This window comes from Candida orthopsilosis (assembly GCF_000315875.1).
Source record: "Candida orthopsilosis Co 90-125, chromosome 2 draft sequence".
Lineage (NCBI taxonomy): Eukaryota > Fungi > Ascomycota > Pichiomycetes > Serinales > Debaryomycetaceae > Lodderomyces > Lodderomyces orthopsilosis.
The window spans coordinates 1363175-1384920 of NC_018295.1; the positions used below are offsets into that span (position 1 = coordinate 1363175).

General features: G+C 38.8%; 10 protein-coding genes across 10 annotated transcripts; 6 read left to right on the forward strand and 4 right to left on the reverse strand. All coding sequences in view use genetic code 12, as the record gives it.

Annotated features, from left to right (window-relative positions):
• Positions 1-17: 17 nt before the first annotated feature.
• On the forward strand, positions 18-317 carry CORT_0B06420 (Elc1 elongin C; the record flags this gene model as incomplete). The annotated part of the gene is made up of 1 exon (XM_003867740.1): positions 18-317. One exon carries the CDS (start codon positions 18-20, stop codon positions 315-317), a length of 300 nt encoding a protein of 99 aa, XP_003867788.1.
• A 207-nt stretch (positions 318-524) lies between these two features.
• CORT_0B06430 (transcription factor) lies at positions 525-2210 on the forward strand (the record flags this gene model as incomplete). The annotated part of the gene is made up of 1 exon (XM_003867741.1): positions 525-2210. The coding sequence occupies one exon, from the start codon at positions 525-527 to the stop codon at positions 2208-2210; it is 1686 nt and encodes a 561-aa protein (XP_003867789.1).
• A 144-nt stretch (positions 2211-2354) lies between these two features.
• Positions 2355-4085, forward strand: CORT_0B06440 (tRNA U44 2'-O-methyltransferase; the record flags this gene model as incomplete). Its single annotated transcript, XM_003867742.1, has 1 exon — positions 2355-4085. One exon carries the CDS (start codon positions 2355-2357, stop codon positions 4083-4085), a length of 1731 nt encoding a protein of 576 aa, XP_003867790.1.
• Positions 4086-4221: 136 nt separating this feature from the next.
• On the forward strand, positions 4222-5269 carry CORT_0B06450 (Pho85 protein; the record flags this gene model as incomplete). Its single annotated transcript, XM_003867743.1, has 2 exons — positions 4222-4241; positions 4297-5269. 2 exons carry the CDS (start codon positions 4222-4224, stop codon positions 5267-5269), a joined length of 993 nt encoding a protein of 330 aa, XP_003867791.1.
• A 52-nt stretch (positions 5270-5321) lies between these two features.
• Positions 5322-6584, reverse strand: CORT_0B06460 (transcription factor; the record flags this gene model as incomplete). The annotated part of the gene is made up of 1 exon (XM_003867744.1): positions 5322-6584. One exon carries the CDS (start codon positions 6582-6584, stop codon positions 5322-5324), a length of 1263 nt encoding a protein of 420 aa, XP_003867792.1.
• Positions 6585-6805: 221 nt separating this feature from the next.
• Positions 6806-7336, forward strand: CORT_0B06470 (transcription factor; the record flags this gene model as incomplete). Its single annotated transcript, XM_003867745.1, has 1 exon — positions 6806-7336. One exon carries the CDS (start codon positions 6806-6808, stop codon positions 7334-7336), a length of 531 nt encoding a protein of 176 aa, XP_003867793.1.
• A 582-nt stretch (positions 7337-7918) lies between these two features.
• CORT_0B06480 (Icl1 isocitrate lyase) lies at positions 7919-9556 on the reverse strand (the record flags this gene model as incomplete). Its single annotated transcript, XM_003867746.1, has 1 exon — positions 7919-9556. The coding sequence occupies one exon, from the start codon at positions 9554-9556 to the stop codon at positions 7919-7921; it is 1638 nt and encodes a 545-aa protein (XP_003867794.1).
• A 1476-nt stretch (positions 9557-11032) lies between these two features.
• CORT_0B06490 (hypothetical protein) lies at positions 11033-12211 on the reverse strand (the record flags this gene model as incomplete). Its single annotated transcript, XM_003867747.1, has 1 exon — positions 11033-12211. The coding sequence occupies one exon, from the start codon at positions 12209-12211 to the stop codon at positions 11033-11035; it is 1179 nt and encodes a 392-aa protein (XP_003867795.1).
• Positions 12212-12806: 595 nt separating this feature from the next.
• Positions 12807-16763, forward strand: CORT_0B06500 (Tus1 guanine nucleotide exchange factor; the record flags this gene model as incomplete). Its single annotated transcript, XM_003867748.1, has 1 exon — positions 12807-16763. One exon carries the CDS (start codon positions 12807-12809, stop codon positions 16761-16763), a length of 3957 nt encoding a protein of 1318 aa, XP_003867796.1.
• On the reverse strand, positions 16756-19497 carry CORT_0B06510 (Ape2 neutral arginine-, alanine-, leucine-specific metallo-aminopeptidase; the record flags this gene model as incomplete). Its single annotated transcript, XM_003867749.1, has 1 exon — positions 16756-19497. The coding sequence occupies one exon, from the start codon at positions 19495-19497 to the stop codon at positions 16756-16758; it is 2742 nt and encodes a 913-aa protein (XP_003867797.1).
• Positions 19498-21746: the final 2249 nt, after the last annotated feature.

The window sequence follows — 21746 nt, forward strand, 5'->3', positions numbered from 1 at the left end:
ATTTCATATACGGTATTATGGCTGATCTGGAGGTTGAGTTTGTCACACTAGTTTCATCAGATAACTTCAAGTTTATAATACTGAAGGAGGTGGCGTCGATATCATCAGTGTTGCGAAATTCGCAGGGTTTTGAAGAAGGGAAAACGGGTAGAATAGATCTTGATATGGATGGTGATATACTAGAGTGTATTGTAGAGTATTTATACTATCATTACAAATACAAAGACCAAGCTGAGAGTGGGGATGTTCCTGAATTCAATATTCCAACCCACTTGGCATTGGAGTTGTTGGTGAAAGCAGATTATTTGGATATATAGGGAGCTGTATGCGTGTATGATCAATATAAAGCAAACGTGTTCGAATTTTGACGTAGCAAGATGGAGACAGAGTATTCGATTATTGTAGATGTGTCTTCTACCCACATTATTACGTGCAAATCGTATGTGTGTATGGGTGATAATAATGCGATCGGAATTTGGATGCGATAATTTTCCCTTATCCTTATCACCTAAAACCCACACACCATGACTACTACACTACTAAACACACTAGCCCTGGAGGTGAATCAGTTTGACACAAGTGGTCAAGAGAGCCTCAATGCATTACTCGAAGATTCAAGCAACTTCTTACAACTGTTGAAAGAGTTGGAGTCTGATTTAGAAAAAGAAATAAATGTGGAGCAAGGGGAGCCACAGGTGCAAAATGGTAATAGTCGTAAAACCACTAAAGAACAAATTAGTGGGTTACTGAAGCAAATGGATAATTGGTATAAAGCTTCAATAAATCGACTCAAGACTTACAACACCGCCAATAATCGATTTCTGAAGAATGTGCTCAATAATAACAAGTTTGGTGTCAATTTAGATAATGCTTATATATACCCTTTGAACATGGATAGCTATCCTGTGGAAGATTTTGATCTTGACGCATCGTTGAATGAAATAGGTATGGGCTCAATCAATCGGATCCCACAGGAATTAGAAAACAAGAGTATTAGGCAGGAGAATCGACAAGAGTTGATTAAAGCTATAATCTTGCATTTGCTAAAGATTGGCCAAAGCAATATTGTTCCCACCATGGTGAAGCAATTGTTAAATGACCCTACGATATCAGTAGACGAGGAGCTAGCAGAGAAGTTCAAATTGCTCAACCTGATTGTTGATGATATTTGCATTCGCCACGACTTGACTCATGCTTTGGGTTGGTTTGAAACTAAATTCAACGAACGAGCTATCGGGAAAGTGCCTTTGATTGAAAGAAGTGGGGCTTTGAGTGAAGTCGAATTCAAATTCCATATGCTTCAATTTATTATTTTATTAAATGGGAAGGAGCTGAAATTTACTTCCAATGATGCATTAGAAGCATATTTTTACTCACGAGATCACTTTAGTAAGTTTTTGAAGGATTACCTTAATGAACTAGCGCCATTGATGTCGTTAATTCTTTTCAACTCAGATTCAGGAATTGAAAACTTTTCACGCCAGAAGCATAAGGAAACTGCTATAAATAACTTTATTGAAAAGTTGAAGCAAGGGTTTTCTATAGAGGCTGAAGAGGTTCTTAGCAACGGTCATCAAAGCCAAGCAGAGTTTGTTTCCGAATTGCTCAATAGCTTCAATAACGTCCATGAAAATGAGGAGTTGTTTGCTAATTTGTCTCATGATTTTGTTGCCGAGTATTGTAAGGACTTGAAGTTGTCCAGCGACTCATCCTTATTTCAAAGCGTTTTGGCAGGCCATATTTACCTACCAAGTTTTTACAAATACAATCTGATTGAGTTAAAGATGAAGAAGTTCAATGATAAGTCTCAACCCAGTCCATCAGAGAAGGATATGTTGAACAACGTTGCGTCATTTCATTTTGAGTTGCCATTTCAGCTACCAGATTCGAACAGGTTTCTCTTCAGAAACCACCCCATTTTCATCTGTCCTGTTACACGAGAGCAATCGATACCACTTTCAGAGACTACAGAAGAGTCAATAATAGTCAATACTGATGCAAATGGTCAACTTGTATCAAGGAAGCGAAAGATTGCCGTTGATAATCCACTAAACACACAAGTGGTTGCATTGAAGTACTGTAATCATTTAGCATTGAAAGAAAGTGTCTGGCACCTTTCGAAAAAGGGAATTGATGTTTTCAAATGTCCTTACTGTTATAAGAAGCATAAATTTACTGATGCGGTAGATGCCTACTTTATAGATTTATAACCTAAATGGTAGTACTATATGTAAGGAACCCTTGAAGTATCGTCCTTGCCCTTAAACCGTTTATACAATCAATTATGCTAGGATTAACCCCAGATTAGTTGTATTTCTGGCATCAATTTCCCTTTAAATCATAATTAAAGTCCGATGAGATTTGTGCAAAAAAAAAGATCAACCAAATTGATACAATTGATGAGTCCATCAATCGCCATGCCACCAAAGAGCACCAAGGGTAAGGAACCAACTCTACTAATAAACGGAGAGTCCGTTTTGGGAGAGAGATGGTGTCCCATCTATGAAAAAGATACTAATTTTGAACTGAGTCATTTCGAACAAGCGATGCTTAATATAATCAAACAACCAAACATCAATTCAACTGTAATACTACGGGCCGATATTTTAAAGGAGAGGGTTTTTGATCCAAATGAAGGTGAAACTACATTTATCAGTAAATTGATAAATACTGTGCCGGACGTGGAATCAAAAGACCAGGGAAGTGATGTTGTTTTGCTACATCGTGATTTACAAGATGTCAATATTAGAGAGATAAATTTGGATGGGTGTCAGCTTTACTTGAAAAATAGGTGTGAAATTGTGCGAAGAATGATACCTCGTAATCCATTTAAAGACTACATTATCAATCAGACCTGTTTGGTAATGAAGACAGAAGACGAACAGAATGTTCTTGTGGTGTATGTGCCACATATACACACGGCAGAGGAAATACCTTACTACCTACCCCCAGTCTATGCTGTTGGAATTTTGTACCACAATCACAAGGTGTCACTTCACTATCTACCTTTCGAGTTGGATAATTGGCGCGAGGAAAAGAATAAACTAAAAAATATGAACTTGTCGGAGAGACCAATTAGGATTGCATTAAGGTTACTACAAACATCCACCAAGCACTCAAGTGGTGTGAAACTTGGATACGAAAAGCGAGTCAATCACGATTTAGTCGTATCAAAGGTAGATTTTCAAAACAGATACATCACTCTTAAATCGAAGTATTCATCAGATTTGGTCAATTCATGGTGTGAATCCACCGATCCAAAGAAGCACGTATTTGAGGATCTTGCAATAGCTGCCTTCTTGATAGAGTATTGGAAATTGAAGAAATTTAACAAGGATGAGTTTGAATTCCGTGATTTGGGTTGTGGTAACGGACTTCTTGTGTATATATTAATGATGGAGGGGTACAGGGGAGAAGGAATAGACGCACGAGCAAGAAAGTCGTGGAAAATGTATCCTCCGGAAGTACAAGAAAAGTTGGTGGAGAAAATCATCGTCCCTAGTATCTTATTAAAACCTCATCCTTCATTGGCAAAAATAGCGCCACATATAAAAGACAACGGTAGACAATTTGCTGAACCAAAGAACAACCAAGTCAATTATCATACAGCGGAAAGCTTACTCAACTCACCCAACGTCTGTACCACTGAAGACTTTTCAAAAAATACATTTCTAATAGGAAACCATTCGGATGAGTTGACGTGTTGGATTCCATTGTTAGAGTTTCCATTCATGGTGATACCTTGTTGCTCACACGCTTTAAATGGTAATAAAATGAGGTTTCCCCCAAGAAAGGTAAAAACCGCTTTGCCTAACCAGGCTCTGACATCTACATATGGCTCTTTGGTAGACCACGTGGAGGACATTGCCATATTGAATGGATGGCAGATTGAAAAGGAAATGCTTCGTATCCCCAGTACAAGGAATGCGGCCGTGATGAGTTGTGAAAAAGTGAAACCATTTCAAGGAGAGCCTCAGGAAATTTCACAGTTGAGGGTTTTAGATATAATTGCTATGGAAGGCGGTGCAGAAGGATGGGTTGAGAACTCATTAAATTTGATGAAAAAAGCGCCTAGGAGTCATTAATAGATACATAGAGTATACACATTTAAATGAGGCTTAGTTACACAAAAATGACAATCGATAATTTTTCCACTTTTGAACAATTTAAAAAGTCGAGAAGAACAAGACACTCCCTTCAGCAATCGCCTGCTTTGGAATCATGACCGGTTCATCATCCCAGTATGTACCACCACAAGTGCTAACCCTACCCCTCCACTTACTAACATTTTACTAGATTTCAACAACTTGAGAAGTTAGGTGAAGGAACTTATGCCACCGTTTACAAGGGACGCAATCGGGCGACTGGTGCATTGGTTGCATTAAAAGAAATCAACTTGGATTCGGAAGAAGGTACACCATCAACGGCGATTAGAGAAATCTCGTTGATGAAAGAGTTGGATCATGAAAATATTGTGACGTTGTACGATGTTATACACACAGAAAACAAATTAACCCTTGTATTTGAATACATGGACAAGGATTTAAAGAAATACATGGAAGTCCATGGTCAACAAGGGGCTTTGGACTTGAAAATAGTCAAAAGCTTCCTTTTTCAACTACTCAAGGGAATTATGTTTTGTCATGATAATCGAGTTTTACATCGTGATTTGAAACCACAAAACTTATTGATTAACAGTAAAGGTGAGTTGAAGTTGGGTGATTTTGGATTAGCTCGTGCATTTGGTATCCCATTCAATACTTTTTCCAACGAGGTTGTCACTTTATGGTATAGAGCTCCTGATGTGTTGTTAGGATCCAGAGCTTACACAACATCGATTGATATTTGGTCGGCAGGGTGTATTTTTGCCGAAATGTGTACTGGTAAGCCATTATTTCCGGGTACAGCCAATGACGATCAGTTGATTAAAATTTTCCGTTTGATGGGTACTCCCAATGAACGTACTTGGCCTGGTATTAGCTCGTACCCTAATTATAAGAATAATTGGCAGATATTTGTCCCACAAGACTTGCGTTTGTTGGTACCTAATTTGGATTCAATGGGGTTGAATTTGTTGATGAGCTTGTTGCAAATGAGACCAGAACTGAGGATTACAGCTAGACAAGCTTTGCAACATCCGTGGTTTCATGAGATAACGATGCCCACTCCGGTGCAGCATCATTTAAGCGACCCTTACCAGCAACAATATCAGCAGCAACAACACCACCCTGATGGGGCACAGCAGCCTATTATTGATCATCAATATTGAGAAATTGTATAGAATATATGAGGATAGTAGATCTATTAGTCTATAAAGTTGTTTACGTTGAGTCGTCAAAGATGATTTGGGTGACCTCGTTAAGATAAGGCACTTTGGTGCCAGAATATTCGTCTGTTTTCCTTGCTTTGAGTATTTCATCGATTATGTGATCAGCTTTGGTCTTTTTACGTGGCTGGGTAAGAAGAAAGCATAATATGTCAAAGTATCGTTGCGATGAGATGCTTTTGATGTATATGTGGTTGGGGATTGTAAATTGGTTTTCATTGCTCTCTACTTCACCAAAGTACACATGTCCGCAACTCAATCCATTGCTGAAATTGTAAAAGTTCATCTCATTTGTTGAAAATTCACCCCCTCCAGTAACTTGTTCATCGTCGTAGGTTGGTAAAATAGGATTTTCGAATACCTCTCCCAATGGATCCAAATCGTAAAGCAAGTCCAGTTCATCTTTGCAGTTGATAAACTTTAAATATTTGTCAAATATATCATGCGTTGATGAATGTGCAAAATTCTCCGTTCTCAATTCGAGATTAACCCGTTTTGCTAACGAATCGATTTCACTGAATTTCACTTTGAGAAACATTAATCTCAATTTGCGATTCAAGTGTATATCGCTTCGAGATTTGTACCGAAGAAGCAGTCGTTTGTGATTCTTATCACCAAATGTAACCAGGTTTAAAGTTTTCAATAACTTGCTCGATACGAATCGATAGTTTAGGATCAACGCATCAACGACATATCTTCCGGCCACGGATGTATAATCTTGCCATAATAATTTAAGCTCCTTCAAACTGTCATGCAATTTGGGATAAAAGGTGCTACGTTCGACTTCCATATGAGTTTGTTTCAACCTGTCAATACATAATTCATAGTATTTGATTTTTGCATTAATGGCGTCGGTATCTAGTCGAGTATTTAAATCGGCAACAAAATACATCTTTATCATTTGTAGGGCCAATGAGTAATGAGGCCATGATTTAGTGTCAATGTCGGAGGATCCTTGGTAATCCCCTTCAAATTGTAAGTTGGCATACATACTCCTGTTGAGTAAGGGTAAATTGTTATTTGGACCAGCTAGAAGAAATATCCTATACATTAAGTTTATAGGTAGATGGTTGATTGTTAGTTTGTGGCGTGTTTTATTTGAGTTGTCTTGTGACTGGAGTGTAGTTTTCAACGGTGGAGTGACTTTTGCACGCTTTACTCGTTGTACTTGATTTCGCCTTCTCCTTTTGAGTTGAGGTCCTTGTGACAGCAGTGGCTTTAGCGACTTTAATGATTTACCGGGTATAATAAACCCCATAGTGTAGAATAGTAGCAGAATGTATGTTGATCTTTTCTAGCTCCATCTCGAAATATCAAAAAGCCGCACACGATTTTGGGTAATTTATTATATGTAGAATAGGCAACTTTTGGCTACAAAGCTGTACTTAACCTCCGGAATATGAGAGATCTCAATTGTTGCTCAATAAAGCTCTATAGACATGAAGTATTTTATCCATACCGCAGACTAACCCTTTGATCATGCAGATAGTCACAGAATTAAAAGAAAGATTGGACTATTGTGGTCATTGGTCCAATACTTTTCATGTATACACCCTCAACCAAGCCACCAAAGAGTCATCCTGGGATCCTCCGTATGGAACCGATTCGGTTTTGTTGAGTGAGTACTTGAAGAAATTCAAGGAAAATGGACGCAAGCCCGTAATTAATAAAGACGGGAAGATAAGAGCCAGTCACATTCTAACAAAACACAAGCAGTCCCGCAATCCCAAACTGTGGAAGAATCCAGAGATCACCATTTCAAGAGAACAAGCTATTGATGAAACAAGAGAGAAGCTTGCAAAAGTTTTGAATGGAGAGGCAAGTTTCAGCGAGATGGCCGAGACCGAGAGTGATTGCAGCTCTCATGGTCGAAACGGTGATTTGGGATATTTTGGAAGAAGAGAGATGCAGCCTCCTTTTGAATTGGCTGCTTTCAATTTACACATTGGTGAAATTAGCGAATTAGTGGAAACAGATAGCGGAATACATATTATCCAGAGAACTGGATAGTTTGCAGCTTATATAGTTGTGTAGTCTATATAGTTGTGTGGCTCTTGTAATTTTGAATGATTGCCTTTTCTTTTAAGACTACGAATTTTCTTTTCGAAAATGTCTAAACTTGATCTCCAACTTCTGAAAAAGATCAGTTCTTTTGAAGTCAGCCGAAACATAATGACTCCAGTAAAGCCAAACCAGCTGGTTTAGACCGCCTATTGTTCTCTTGCAAACACTTTTCTTTACCGATTTCACAGAGCTAACGAATAGAAGACGTACATAGCCCTTTATGCGTCCCTTATTGAAGTATCAGTGAGTGGTGGAAATACTGGTACTCAGAACCAGCAAATCACTGGTAGATCACTAGTAAATCAAAGATTACACTAACGACAAACTCAAGGTTGCAAGAACTTTGGTAGTTCAACAACCTATGCCGTCAATAAGATGTCACGCAATTTTACCAATTAGGTGCAAAATCGAGGTATTGTAGGTTGAACCTATTATGAGACCAATACCATAATCAATGGCCAATTTGTTACAACTTACAAATTCTTTAACAATAAAACGAAATGATTTCAAACTAAATACACACTATACTTAATTCTTGAATTGATCTTCGGTGACACCAGCACCCATGGCAGCGGTTGACGTTACACCACCAGAGACCATCTTCAACAAACCGTCAATGTAGCTGGCACCAGACCATTTTTGATGCTTAACAACTTCAACACCCTTGGCAATTTCTGGTTCTTGAACTTGAGAACCATATGCTCTCATACCAATCTTGGCGTAGTTGTTGGCGAAATCATCAACTGCCAAAGCAGTAGTATGGAGACCAGCCAAAGTGATGAATTGCCAAACGTAACCGAGCTCACCCAATCTCTTGATGTAAGTCTCTTGTTCGTCAGCTGGCATAGCCTTGGTCCAGTTGAATGATGGTGATAAGTTGTAAGCAAGCCATTGGTCAGGAACTGCTGATTTAACACCATCGGCGAATTCCTTAGCTTGAGCATAATCTGGCAATGCTGACTCCATCCAGATCAAATCAGCATAAGGAGCAAAAGCTCTACCTCTCATAACTGCACATTGGCAACCACCCTTGTATCTGTAGTAACCTTCTCTAGCTCTTGAGACTTCCCAATTGAAGTAAATATCTTTTCCGAGCAATTCTTTAGCCAACTTTCTGGCTTCTTTGTTGGAAGTTTCAGACAATGGGTTAACCTTGTCTGTGAATTGTTTAATCAATTGGTCCTTGTTGGAGTATGAACCGTTCTTAATTTCGTCAATAACAGCTTCGGAGAACAACTTGACACCAGCCTTCTTGGTCCATTCAGCTTCAATAGCAGCCAATTCGTCACCGGTAGCACCTCTTCCTTCAGCTTCAACCAATAATTGAACCAAGTCACCTGATTCGGGATTAGTGGCACCAGCAATAAAGTAGTGGTCCCTGTGGTCGATAGTAGAAGTGATCAAAGTAGCAGCTTCTGAATCAGTTCTAGCAACGGCCAACAAGTTCGAACCGAAGATATCAGCAGATGCTCTAATGGCAACCAATCTGTTAATGTGTTCTTGGACTGGAACCAAAACCTTACCAGCCATGTGACCACATTTCTTGGTACCTGGAGCTTGATCTTCAATATGGATACCAGCAGCACCTCTTTCAATAAACAATTTGGTCAACTTGATGATAGCAGTTAAACCACCGTGACCAGTATCAGCATCGGCAATGATTGGTCTCAAAAAGTCAATGTAAGGAGTTTTAGCTCTTTCTTCTGGGGACATAGACAATCTCTCTTCCTTTTGTTTTCTGTCGTGGAACAATTGAGCAAACCACAAATGTTCAACCTTGTTTGGAACAGTGTCCATTGGGTAATCAGCCAAATCTGGTGATGGTTCGTTTGAAGTGGAAGCAGTTGAAGAACATTGCCATCCAGAAACGTAAATGGAGTCCAAGTATTTAGCCATTTGGGTAACGTGGATTGGGTCCAAAGCACCGAAAGTGAAGGAAACAGACTTGTTAGCATCATGTTTTTCTAAAAGAGCAAACAATTTATCAGCTTGTTGAGAGGATGGGTAGTTGATCTTTAAAGATCCTCTCTTTTTAGCAATATCTTCAGCAGTATAGATTCTCTTGGTTTTTCTCCATCTTGGTTCTGCCCACCATTTCTTGATTTCAGCAACTTCTTTTTGGAAGTCTTGTTCTTCCTTTTTTAAATCGATTGGAGTGTAAGCCATCGTAGATTAGTGTAGTGATAATAACTATAAAGGTAAAAAGTTATTAGATGTAGAGAAGAAAGAGTTAAGGAGGTGGGAAATTTACAAGTGAAATATTGGATGATATTTATAGTCAATTTTTTGTTGAATTGTCGTCGGTGTTTTAAATTTTTCAGCCAACAAGTTTAATGTTACACAAAATAGTCAACAAGAGGGAGAGTCATCATTAATCATTTGCAAAGGGGAACTTCCGAGGAATTACAATCAATCATGCTCAATAGTCTCAATAGAGAGGGAAAAGCGTGCCTATAAGAACACGCTGTTTATCGATTCATGTAGACACATAGGATTTCTTTATACTGAATTGTCTTATAGAAGATAAAATTTATTCATTGGTATTTAATATTTTTCGTATTTCCCCGGATTTTGACATGCGAAAAAAAAAAAGATAAAAAGCAAGGAGGACAGTTTCTATAGTGAACAATTTTTTCTGTACATTAATTTAATGTCGGTGTTTAGAGCTTAGGCGTCTCGAAAGAATGCCATGCACATCACATAGTTTAGTTCTATGTTAGAACCTCTTTATGATGCAAACTTGCCTCTCTATTCAACATCGAGTGTGTGTGACACCCTGAGAATCGAAAGTGTAAAACTCATTTCGGAATATCATTTCCTTCCTTTTGACCCTGTATGCAGTACAGACCCCAGAAAATTAAACAAATCTTTTCCTCGGTTGAATGGGAGTATTAATTTAAAACCGTTGTCGGCGCTACCAAAAGCTGTAAAACCTTAGTGGTGACGATTATATGCGTTTGCTCATGCCACTACTACATCCATTTAAAGAAAGACTGAATAGGTGCGTGATTTCTCGGAAATTCGTTTCATCAGCACCATCTCTGATGAGAGAAGCGGGCCGGTATTGTTCAAAACACGATCTGGATATCTTGAAAGCCAATTATTGAGTTACCCCGAACTCAAACAACCAAAAGTCGCATGCTTTTTGTCTTCTGTTAATCCGGCGCCGAAACTCGCATTGAGAGCAAAAAGTGAAAATACCGCGAACAATTACCCAATATGGTAATCTGTGCTTTTTTCCCGTGCTTGATTAAAAAGAAGGGCGTGTTTTACCGTGGAACAAAATAATTCAACTGTGAAAGAAGTCGTTTTTAGGCCCTGATTTGATAAAGTTAACATTATTATATAGGAATCATATGTTCAAGTACCGCATGAAGGGGAGAATCGCCTGACATATTCCGTCTGCTCGCTTGATTTCTCATTGCAATTGCAGTCATTACCGACATGACAAAGCTCTCCAAACGTTACCCGTATTTAATGTCTCGCGACTGGCTCAATAAAATGGGATCAACGGAAGGAAGAGAAAATAAACATATCTACAAAAACCGCGCAAAAATAGGAGGGGTAGAGAAATGCATTTACGACATGACGAAGTTCAATAATACCATTACACGTTGAATATTACTCATTTTTTCTTCCTTTTCACTTTCTTGCTTTCTTTGAAGGGTTGTGATCTTTAATTTGTTTCCTCTTTTTTACCAACCCTGATAGATCATTGACAGGTTTTGGTGCATTTGATGCCGAACTGCTACTACTTCCTTCTCCTTGTTTTTTTACCATTGATGTCAAATTATTAATAATTGCTTGACCAGCATTTGCACCAGCGGCTTCACCTCCCAATAATCCTTTCACTATATCCAATTGTTCTTGTTGCAACTGTTCACTTGGATCTTTACTCAAGTCTTGATACTTTTCCTTCAATTCACCAATCATCTCCTCATTGTCCTTTTTAACTGACTCGTCGGTTTCCTTTTTATTCCTAGCTTCGGTTGATTTTATTGCCAGTTGAATATGTTTAGCTGCATTTTGTCTAGCTTCATTCACATCTTGTCCTCCATCTTCAACACTAAATTCTAAAGCAAGCGCTAGCTTATAGTGGGATTCTGATACAAGCGGTGAATCAAAAGGATACAATTCTAATCTCAAATCAAGTGATTTGGTCAAGTCTTGAGCCGATTGAGGGAAATTTTCCATTTCCAAAGATACTTCTCCTAATATATCATAAGTTTCCGACAATTTCTTCAACAATTTGACATACTCATCATTGATTGAGTCAATTTCGTTGTTGATGTATGGTGGGGATTGTGTGGGCTTGGTGGCAGACTCAAGCCTCTTTTCGAATACACCTCTTGTGGCATCCAAAATTATCCATGCCATTTCTAAATCACCCGGCTCTTGACCTTCGGAATCACCTTCTTGTTGGTCTTCGTCATCATCCTCTGGGTTAACATTGTTCTCACCTTCTCCTGCTTCGGGTTTCTCTTTGCCTGCCTCCACTTCGCCCTCGATTGGCTCGGCATCATAAAATTGAAACTTTTCATCATCTTCCGCATTTTCATCATTTCCTTCATCTTGATTCTCCTCGGTACCACCTTGTTCATTTGCACCAACCCCTCCCAACACTTCACTTTTACTCACACCATTTTGGTACAACGCTTTTCCGTATAGGAATAATAAATCACCATCTTCATCTCCTTCATGTTCTTTCGAGTACACTTCACAAGCCCTTCCATACTTTTCCGATGCCAATTCAAAATCCTTTAAAGCATATGACTTGGATCCTTCCAGAATCAACTGATTGATTTCAGCTGAGTACGACATTGTGATAAATGATGTTGATTGTAGAATAATGAAGCTTCCAGGTGCATTGGTTTTTTTTGCGTCTAAGACGCGACTGGAATTTTCTAAATTGTGGATCAGACAGATGCCCGTGACATAAAGCTTACGTATTTGAAAGGTGTCTGTAGGCTCAAGCAATAGAAAAAAATCGAGTTTCTATTGAATGCTACTTCTTGTGACATAGCTTGCTGACTTTGATCCACTAGTAATCTTTGGCAGTTAAACTGATAAAAGTTTACCTGAATAGTTTGCAAAACTTTTCCAAAAACTAGTAACTCCTGAAACACATTATTGTAGTTTACAATCAAAAAACTTGTAATACAGGTGAAAGCATCTCACACCTCTGTGTACCTGTCATACAAATGTCAATTGAATTACAGCCATAGTTTTTTATGGTAGCATCAGTTGCAATCTCGCTTAAAAAAAAATTAAACCAAAACAACCATATATTCGGCCTGTCAATAGCGTCGAAACTAGTGGTTGTAATTAACTATAATACTAAGTCAATTCAGATTTATTGCAAATTGCTACTATTCTAAAGAAGGACACCTTGCGTGTTTGTGGTTATTGAATCAGAATGTCAAAAAAGCTACCCAGGAGAAAACCCCCACCATTGGAAACAAATGATTCGACAAACGATAGTAGCTTTAACGGGCCCAACTTTGCGCTATATCCAGAGCTGAACCAGTTTGCAAGCTCAATGCACACGCAGCATGTCAATTATAGAACTAATGATGTAGATTCTTCAGTGTTTACTCCCACCGAGCAACTACACAATTCATCGGAGATTTCCTTTGATGAATCGTTTACTTCATTTGATTCACCAAAACCAAAAGGACCAAAGGAGATTTGGGAGTATGAGGACGTCAACACGCCGCCAAAGGGTATCTATTCTCCGCCATCAAGACCCACACATGCTAGTATACAAATCAGTCGTATTCTCCCGCAACGAAGCTACCAACAGATGTCAAGGTCGCAATCGAACCCGAGTGTGATGAAGCACACATCTTTTGATTCTTCTTCCTATTCTGTGCTGGCGGAGACTGAAACTCAAGATAGAATACCGCCATACCCTACGCGGCAGATTGAGGACTTTCTAGACGATGATTTTGATAGCAGTTTCGCTTTCGATATTGATTCTCCGTCACAACGAAGAACACGGGCTATTATAGAGGAGACAGTTAATACAAATTCGCCAAAAATGGATGATGTTCCAAATTTGAGCACAAGGAGCTCGCAATCGACAATTCCCATTCGTCAAAGGCAGAGTATAGACTCTTCATACATGGATCTGGAAGGATCGTCACCCACATACACACCTAATCGGAGACTATCCATGTATTCATATTCACAAAGTCGATCTCCATCGCCGAAAAGGACTAATCAGAGCGGTTACTTCGATAAGCCTATTCTCATGTTGAATGATCATATTGAAACCATTGATGAACCTCAAGATTCGATGTTTTCTAAGTATCATCCTGGGTCACCGTATAGAGTTGTTTCTGATAACCCATTCTACGACGAGGAGGAGGTTCACAATTATGAATCACCAGTAACCGATTACTTTGACTATTCAATTTTGCCTGAACTACCACCAAGTCGCGATATTAGCTCAACGAGTACTGCCCCTCCACTACCCTCAGGTCCACCACCACCACTTCCCAAGAAATTACAAGAATTGCCGCCTCTTCCTTTGGATCTTCCGCAACTTCCATTTAGCTCCTCGGCATTACAAGCACAACATTTTGAGATTTGCTCCAACGTGTGGTCATTATCAGAATTATTCCAGTGGTGTTGCAAGTTGCAAATTTGGTTGAGTGATCTGACAATATCGAAACAAGAGTTGGTAAAGGCAATCACAAGGTTGATTGCGTTTCATAAAAGTGATGTGTCTCTTGATGTTGTGATGCATAACTCACAAACAGCTTTTAACTCATTCTTGCTGGCTCAAGCAATTGAGGTAATGGAGCTACATCGGCCAAATACTAATGGATATCGAAGTGTTGTAATTTTCAATGATAAAGTATATGTGAATGGTGTACTCCCTGAACTCCTGCGGTGTTATACTACTATTCACCAAACCAGAGATGAAGAGATGACATGCTATTCAACGATTTGCCCTTTTAGTCGAATGATGAATCTTGAGCGAAAGATGAGAAGTATGGACATTAAGGATATAGTCTTGGCCACTGATTGGGCCACCCATTGGCGGTTGACTGTTGATGACTTACGTGATTTGGACACCAATATGATCAAGCGCCAATCATTAATCTTTGACTTGTTGAGGTACGAACAAACCTTTATACAAAGGGCTCGATGTTTTGTTGATGTTGTTGGGCCGCTGTTTGTTAAAGCTGCAAAGGGATTCTTGGGACTGAATAGCTCTAAAATCAAAGTGTTTGAAGAGGAGGTTATCAAGACGGGGTTTTCCATTGTTGAGATACATCAGAACCAGTTGTTTGAACCGTTATTGAAGGTACTCATCTCTGAAGGCAAATTTATCAAAAATGTAATTGAAATTGTCAATATTTACACCGATTGGGCCAAGGAAGTGCGTCCTTACTTGGTTACCTATATGAACAATATGCCAATGATTGAGGAGCTATTGGGTATTCCCAGCTTGAAAACGTATGTTGATCAACGTATTGGTCAATTACCACGGGTGAAAGAGTTGAAGGTCAATGTGCCGATCTTGTTTATAAGTACATTCAATTCGAGATACCAGCAAATACCACTACAATTATTAGACATCCAAAAAAGGTTTAATGAGCAAGAACCAGAATATTTTCTATTAAAACAAGCAAGTGATGAAATTAAAAAGTTAGGGTCAAAAATTAACGATTCAAAAAAACTTGCCGATAATGTCCATGCTCTTGACCAATTGAAAACACAATTATATTGGAAATCTAGTCTCCGTCAGAGGAATTTAAACCTAGGGTCAATCAACCGAAAACTCATTTGCCGAGGCGATCTCACTAGACGCAGTGACCTAAAGATTACTTCACAGGTGATGCACGTTATTCTCTTGGATAATGCCATTCTCATTACTGAACGATTAAAAACCCCCAAATCAAACGGAAACCAGTACAAGATCTGCGAAGATCCTATACCGATTGATTTTCTATCATTTGAAGACCGTGTAATTCCACCATCAACAATAAAGCTCTCATCATCGCCAATTACCAAAACTGCCCATCCAGAGGAAGAGGATTCAAAGTTTGGTGTTAAATTGCGTTATGCTGGAAGACCCAGGCATTCGTATCTATTCATTTGCAAAACCGAGCGGGAAAAGAATGACTGGATCAATTATTTAATCGCTGCCAAAGAGAATATGAATAAACGGCTTTCGAGTACAAAATTGTACCGAGCTAAAGCGATATCAAAAACTTGTTTCGCATATGAGTTTGGCAATCGTATTACAAAGTTGCCTATTGTTGTGCCGAATGATACCATTTACGAACTATGCCGGGAGTCGGTGGAGAAAATGCAAAAGTTGGGATTGGCTGATGTCTACAGCACACAAGCACCAAAAAGCAGAGTTGTTCAAAGTTCAGTTCAGTGTTGTGTCACGTTTGAGTACATGGATTTGAGATTCACCTTTGTGGGGTTGCATTCGGGGTTATATTGCTGCGAATCAAAAAGTCGATGGAAGAAGATCCTTAGTGGTGGTGATTTCAGCAAAATACATATTGAAACTAGTGTTGGATTGGTGATTATTCTAAGTGATAAAGTTCTACGCTACTACTCTCTTCGACAAATGCTAGATGTTTACACCGGAAAGCGGAGAGAGATTGCTGGTGCTTCTCTCTCGAAAGACCCCGTTTTATTTTTCTCCATGAAGATGCACAAGAATATACCCATGTTGTTTTTTGCGAAAAAAAAGGTAAATGCCACCTCATTTAAAGTGCTTATTCCTGAGATCGATAACAATGGTGTATTTAGTCGATTTAAAGATGATCGAAAGTTTTACATTGAGGCTGAGTGTTTTGGTATTTCCATATTCAATTCATCATTTGCATTACATACGGACAAGGGTTTTGAGGTTATGGAATTGGACAAGTTGATGCCACGCTCAGTTCCTGATTTGCCGTTTGAAATTGAGCGGAGAAAGTTGGACCAGTTTTCACGGAAAACACCGAGCACCATGCTCGAAACTATCAAGAAGCTCGTCACTTCATCAAACTCGATACCCATGGGGATGTTCAAACTAAACAATAATAGTGAATTCCTACTCGTCTATTCTGAGTTTGCTATATTTATCAACAAACAGGGTAGATTGTCAAGAGAAACTGCTCTCATTTTCGACTTTAAGGTACATTCGATCCATTTTGTTGATAATCACTTGTTTTTGGTAAGAGATGATATTGTTGAAGTGTTGTCGATTTCTGATTTCGCCAAGGGTTCGAATGATTTAGTACAGGTTATCACTGGAAAAGGAATATGTTTGGTATCAAAAGAGAAAGATGTGAGCTTAGCTATGGCAAACCCGCTTGTTTCTGGTTTGCAATTGTTGTTTGATTTAGTACCTACATAGAATTATATCCGTTAGCGGAAAGCCACTCTAAAATCAACTTTGAGTCACGGTCGGCCCATTTGCCCTTGGCGGTGATAATATCCAATGATTGAGCCAAACCTTGGTTGTATCCTTTCGTATCTTTTGAGCTGAAGAACTCTTCAACATCGTTCTTTTGATGTTCCTTGGTGAATCCAGAAGTTCCCAAAGTGACAACTGATCCCAACATTGATAATCCGGGTGGCAACAATTCGTAAACCTCGTCCCAATTTTCCTTTAACCATTGCCACAACTTGATAACACCACCAGCGTGTGATCTCAAACCTTGCATTGGGATATAGATGTCTTGTTGTTTGATAACATCAGTTTGCAATAACAACCCAGTAACTTTGTCCATAATCTCTGGTTTCTCAAATCTACCCAACGCACGCAAAGCAGCAATTTTCTCCTCGATTGATTGTGGGTTCTTGTAAATGTTGAAGATTTCATCAAAGGTCTTTTTGTCACCGTTTTTGGCATTGATGTTGAAAATGGTGGCTCTCAAGTTGGGATGAATGGCTTTTTTATCACCAGCAACAAACTTTTTAAATGTATCTTTGGCAAATTCAACTGCTTTAGGGTCATCGGAGTTTGCTGCAGAGGCAAACAACGAGCTTTTCAATTGTTGATCTGCAAATGAGTCGGAATCTTTAAAGTCCCATCCAATTTCATTCAATTTTACACCAATTAGGTCCCTAGTGAATGCCTTCAAGGCATTCTTGGTAGTTTCATCCTCAAACAACAAAGCTGCCTTGATGGATCCAATCCTGGTTAAAATTTCATCCCAAACGACATAGTTGGACTCTTTAGACCATGACTTGACCAAATCTAACAAGCTTGAAGTTTTGATAAAGCCTGAGGAGGCTAACGAACCAGCATCAGCAACTAAACCAACACGATCCTCAACTGAGAGTTTACCATCAACACCAGCTTTTCCCAACTTGTTCCATCTTGATGGTTCATAAGCAGTACGGTAAATTCCAGCTTGATCGCCGTTGATTTTGAAGAAATCGTCATCAGTTGGTAACTTGAATGTAGAGGATCTATCATTCAAAACCAATGACTCGTCAAGACCTTTGCTAGTTTTTAAGCCCAAGAACACTGGGTACAATACTGTATCCTCGTCTGGTTTGACATCACCAGTGGCCAAGAAACGGTTTTGCGTAACCTTAATTGTATTTCCCTCTTCTTCAACCTTGACAATCGGGAAACCAATGTTTTTTGTCCAAATATCCATAACCTTGACCACATCCTTGCCTGAAGCTTCGCTCAATGCTTTCCACAAGTCCAAGGTTTGCGTATTGCCCCATTTGTGCTTTTTCAAATAATTAGAGACCCCTTTGATAAACACATCTTCACCCAACCATCTTGAAATCATTTTCAATAAAGATGAACCTTTGGAATACGAAATTGCGTCGAAAATTTGATTAATTTCATCGGCTCTCTTTACTGGAACCTCAATAGGATGGGAAGCCCTCAAGGCATCCAAAGTTAAAGCTTGCTGCAAGGAATCGGACACATAAGATTCCCAGACTTTCCAGTCTGGGTATAACGCATCACAAGCATACCAGGACATCCAAGTGGCAAAGCCTTCATTCAACCACAATCCGTCCCAAAAGTCCATTGTCACCAAGTTACCAAACCATTGATGTGCCAATTCGTGCATGACAACCTCCGTTACTCTTTGCTTGGTGTTGACGTTAGTGTTTTCAGGATCAATCAATAAATCAACAGTTCTATAAGTGATTAAACCAAAATTTTCCATAGCACCGGCTGAGAAATCGTGAATGGCAACCATATCACACTTTGGCAATGGGTACGGAATGTCAAACTTTTTATCAAAAAATGCCAAGGTCTTGGCAGCAATGTCGGCCGAGTACTGACCTAAATGTTCTGATCCTGGGGTTGCATAAACCTTGATTGGGACGCGGTAGTCATTATTTTCAACATACTTTAAATCACCAACAATAAATGCAACAAGGTAGGTTGACATTAATGGAGTCGTGTTGAAAGTGACCTTTTTCTTGTGTTCACCAATCAAATTGGTCTCCTTTTCATCCATGTTAGACAAACAAACCAACCCTTCATCAGCAATTAAAGAAATGGTGAATTTTGCCTTGGCTGAGGGTTCATCATAAGATGGAAATGCTCTACGACAGTCGGTTGGTTCCATTTGAGTAGTTGCCAAGTACTTTGTTTTGCCATCTTCCTTATAGGTTGATCTATAGAAACCAGCCATTTTGTCATTCAATTCACCAATAAACTTCAAATGCAATTGAGCTTGTGCATCTTTGACCAAGTGGTCTGGCAATTTGAAAGTAACAGTTTGTTTATCAGTATCATAGGTAATATCCTTGATGGGAACCTCATCAAGCTTGGCTTCTTGAACCTCAATCTCCAATGAATTCAATGTAATAAAATCGGTTCTCTCATTAACATGAAAGTCAATTGTTTCTTGACCATTGAATTTAAAAGTATCAAATTTTGGTTCCAACGTTAAATCATAATGCAATGGGGTCACGTTCGTAGGTAAGACTTCTCTTTCCTGTGGGTTTGATTGACTGGAGCACATTCTGTATAAACTAGGCAATTGCAATTGATGTGTTCTAAAAGGAAATTGATTTATTCGCGGAGTTTGAAAAATATTTTGTGAGGTGGTGGCGACACGTTTTTGAAAAGCACTACGAATCGGTATTCGTAGAAATGTCAAATGCATTGTTTCGATGGCTTTAAGCAGACGGCTCTTTTACTCAATTGGGTATTTGCCGTGGTGCCACTTCCCAATACTTTTTTTTCCTTTCAAAATGCCTAACGTTTTTCCATTTTTGTGGCCAGACATTTCGTGCCGTAGATCCAGAGTGACAAAGAGAGTAGCGAGAGAGTAGCGAGAGTGTGTAAAGAAGATTATAAAAGCCGCAAATAAAGGTTTAACAATATTTAATACGTATACTTGACAGTAAAATCCCTGAGGCTTAAGATCAAACCGTTGAGGTGGATCCGATAAAGCCCTCAACTATCAACACAATTCCCTAAATTATTTGAAACCATACTATGGCCACCCAAGAATCGGAATTTCAAACATAAAGTACTAATATCCAGCGATACACCTGTCCAAAGCAAACCGTATTCAACTAGTCTTTGTATGCGCATCTAATAAATGCATGCCCCTCTGAAACCATCAGTACATTTTTGTCTGATGATTTCCCAGAAGTGTACGAGACACGCATATTGTCAAACTACGACAGAGTCAAGGACTCTGTTTCATGCTAGTGAAATGAGACAGAACTTTTGAAAGAAGGAACGTGTTAATTCTTAGAGAAAAATCCGATTAAGAATTCGATGATATTGCGAACTTTGGTTTTGAGCACTTGACTCTCTCTCCCCTCTCCTCCTCTTAGACCCTTCGCCACAAAAGAGTTTATCATGGCACCAGTATTAGACAGCTCCCTTTCCAGAATTGGACTCACTCTTGCTCATTCTTGAAGTTTGCTTTGCAACCCACTTTCTGTAAAGAAGCGCTAAAAACATTTTGCATTAAATATGTTTTTATAATTGTTATTTTGCAATCATTTTTGAAACAAGTTCAGCAGGACGAACCTTTTTTTGCAATTTGACTTGCGGTATCACCCGTTGAAAGCTAAATTTACTCCAATTAGCCAACATCAAGCTGCAATGTTAGCTTCTTTACACTCAAAATTTTATCACATTGACAAATCAAAGTTACGCGAGAGAATTTATGTTTACAGAACTGTGCCAATATATGATAAAGGGGGAGGTTATGTTTAACCTTAGAGTTGGCGAAAATACGAATTATTTCAAAACAGATCTGTACACAATCGTATCATCTAATACTCTTGAAAGATAACTAGCAACAATAGACAAGCTGCGAGAGATTCCGTATCTTGAGTTGTTTGAGTTTGAGTTAATTATGTTTGATTGTATATTTAGCACTTCAAAAGTATCCAGTTTTTCAAATGTGGCCAGCTACTTTCCAACAATCCAAATCTAGGGGCCGTTGATCCTTTAAACTTTCTCATCCACAAATACTTTGAGTTTTTGCAGTTAAAAACTAGGCTAATTCCATCTAGCCCATTTGGTACAATAACGCCGCTGCATACTGATAAAGCAACAATTTTTTCTAATTTACGATGAAGCAGATTTGATAGCATAGAGTATACCTAAGTCAATTGTTGTAACGTGCAATATAATTGTGTTGGGTATGCACTTTTGTCACTTTGATTTTCCTTGGATATCATTCAAATCAAAAATGAGCTTGAAAATATTGTCTCTTTTAATGACTCCATCATGTCACGACGAAGAAATTACAGTGAGCCGTGTATCCAACGCCACCAGTCTCGGTGAATTGACAGTTTTGGGAACTAAATGTAATCACATATTCTCAACCAAGAAAAATTTGAATGCTGAATACCCAAAACTCAGGCAGTTATGTCCCGAGGAATGCTGGAGCCGCGACAGTTTAGGAAAAATGACACAGTACTTACAGAGACATGTGCACAGCCAATTAGCTATATTTGTGTTTGTAACTTCTATGTCCTCTTGTATAGTGTGGAATGGTGTCTGCTTCGTGTCTTTCCAATTCCCGAAAGCAAACATCAATTTATGGGACCCGCAACTATATTATTTTCGTTATTGACCACACCTTCTCACTTTTATTATGTACAGCTTGACCAACCTTCCATCCGAAACAGTCGATTTCCATTTCCACAAAGAAGGTGTTGCCTCCACAAAGGTCTGTCTACAAGGTGAAGTTGATTGATAATAGCATTATTACTATTGTCATTTTGCTATTCAGATTCGGAATTAAATGTGATATTTTTTACCTGTTAATATTTCAGATAAAAGACACCAAAATTGCGCAAGTGGATGAGGTTGTACCTTATTGATAATTGATTATGGTATTAGTCTCGTAATAGGTTCAACCTACAATACCTCGATTTTGCACCT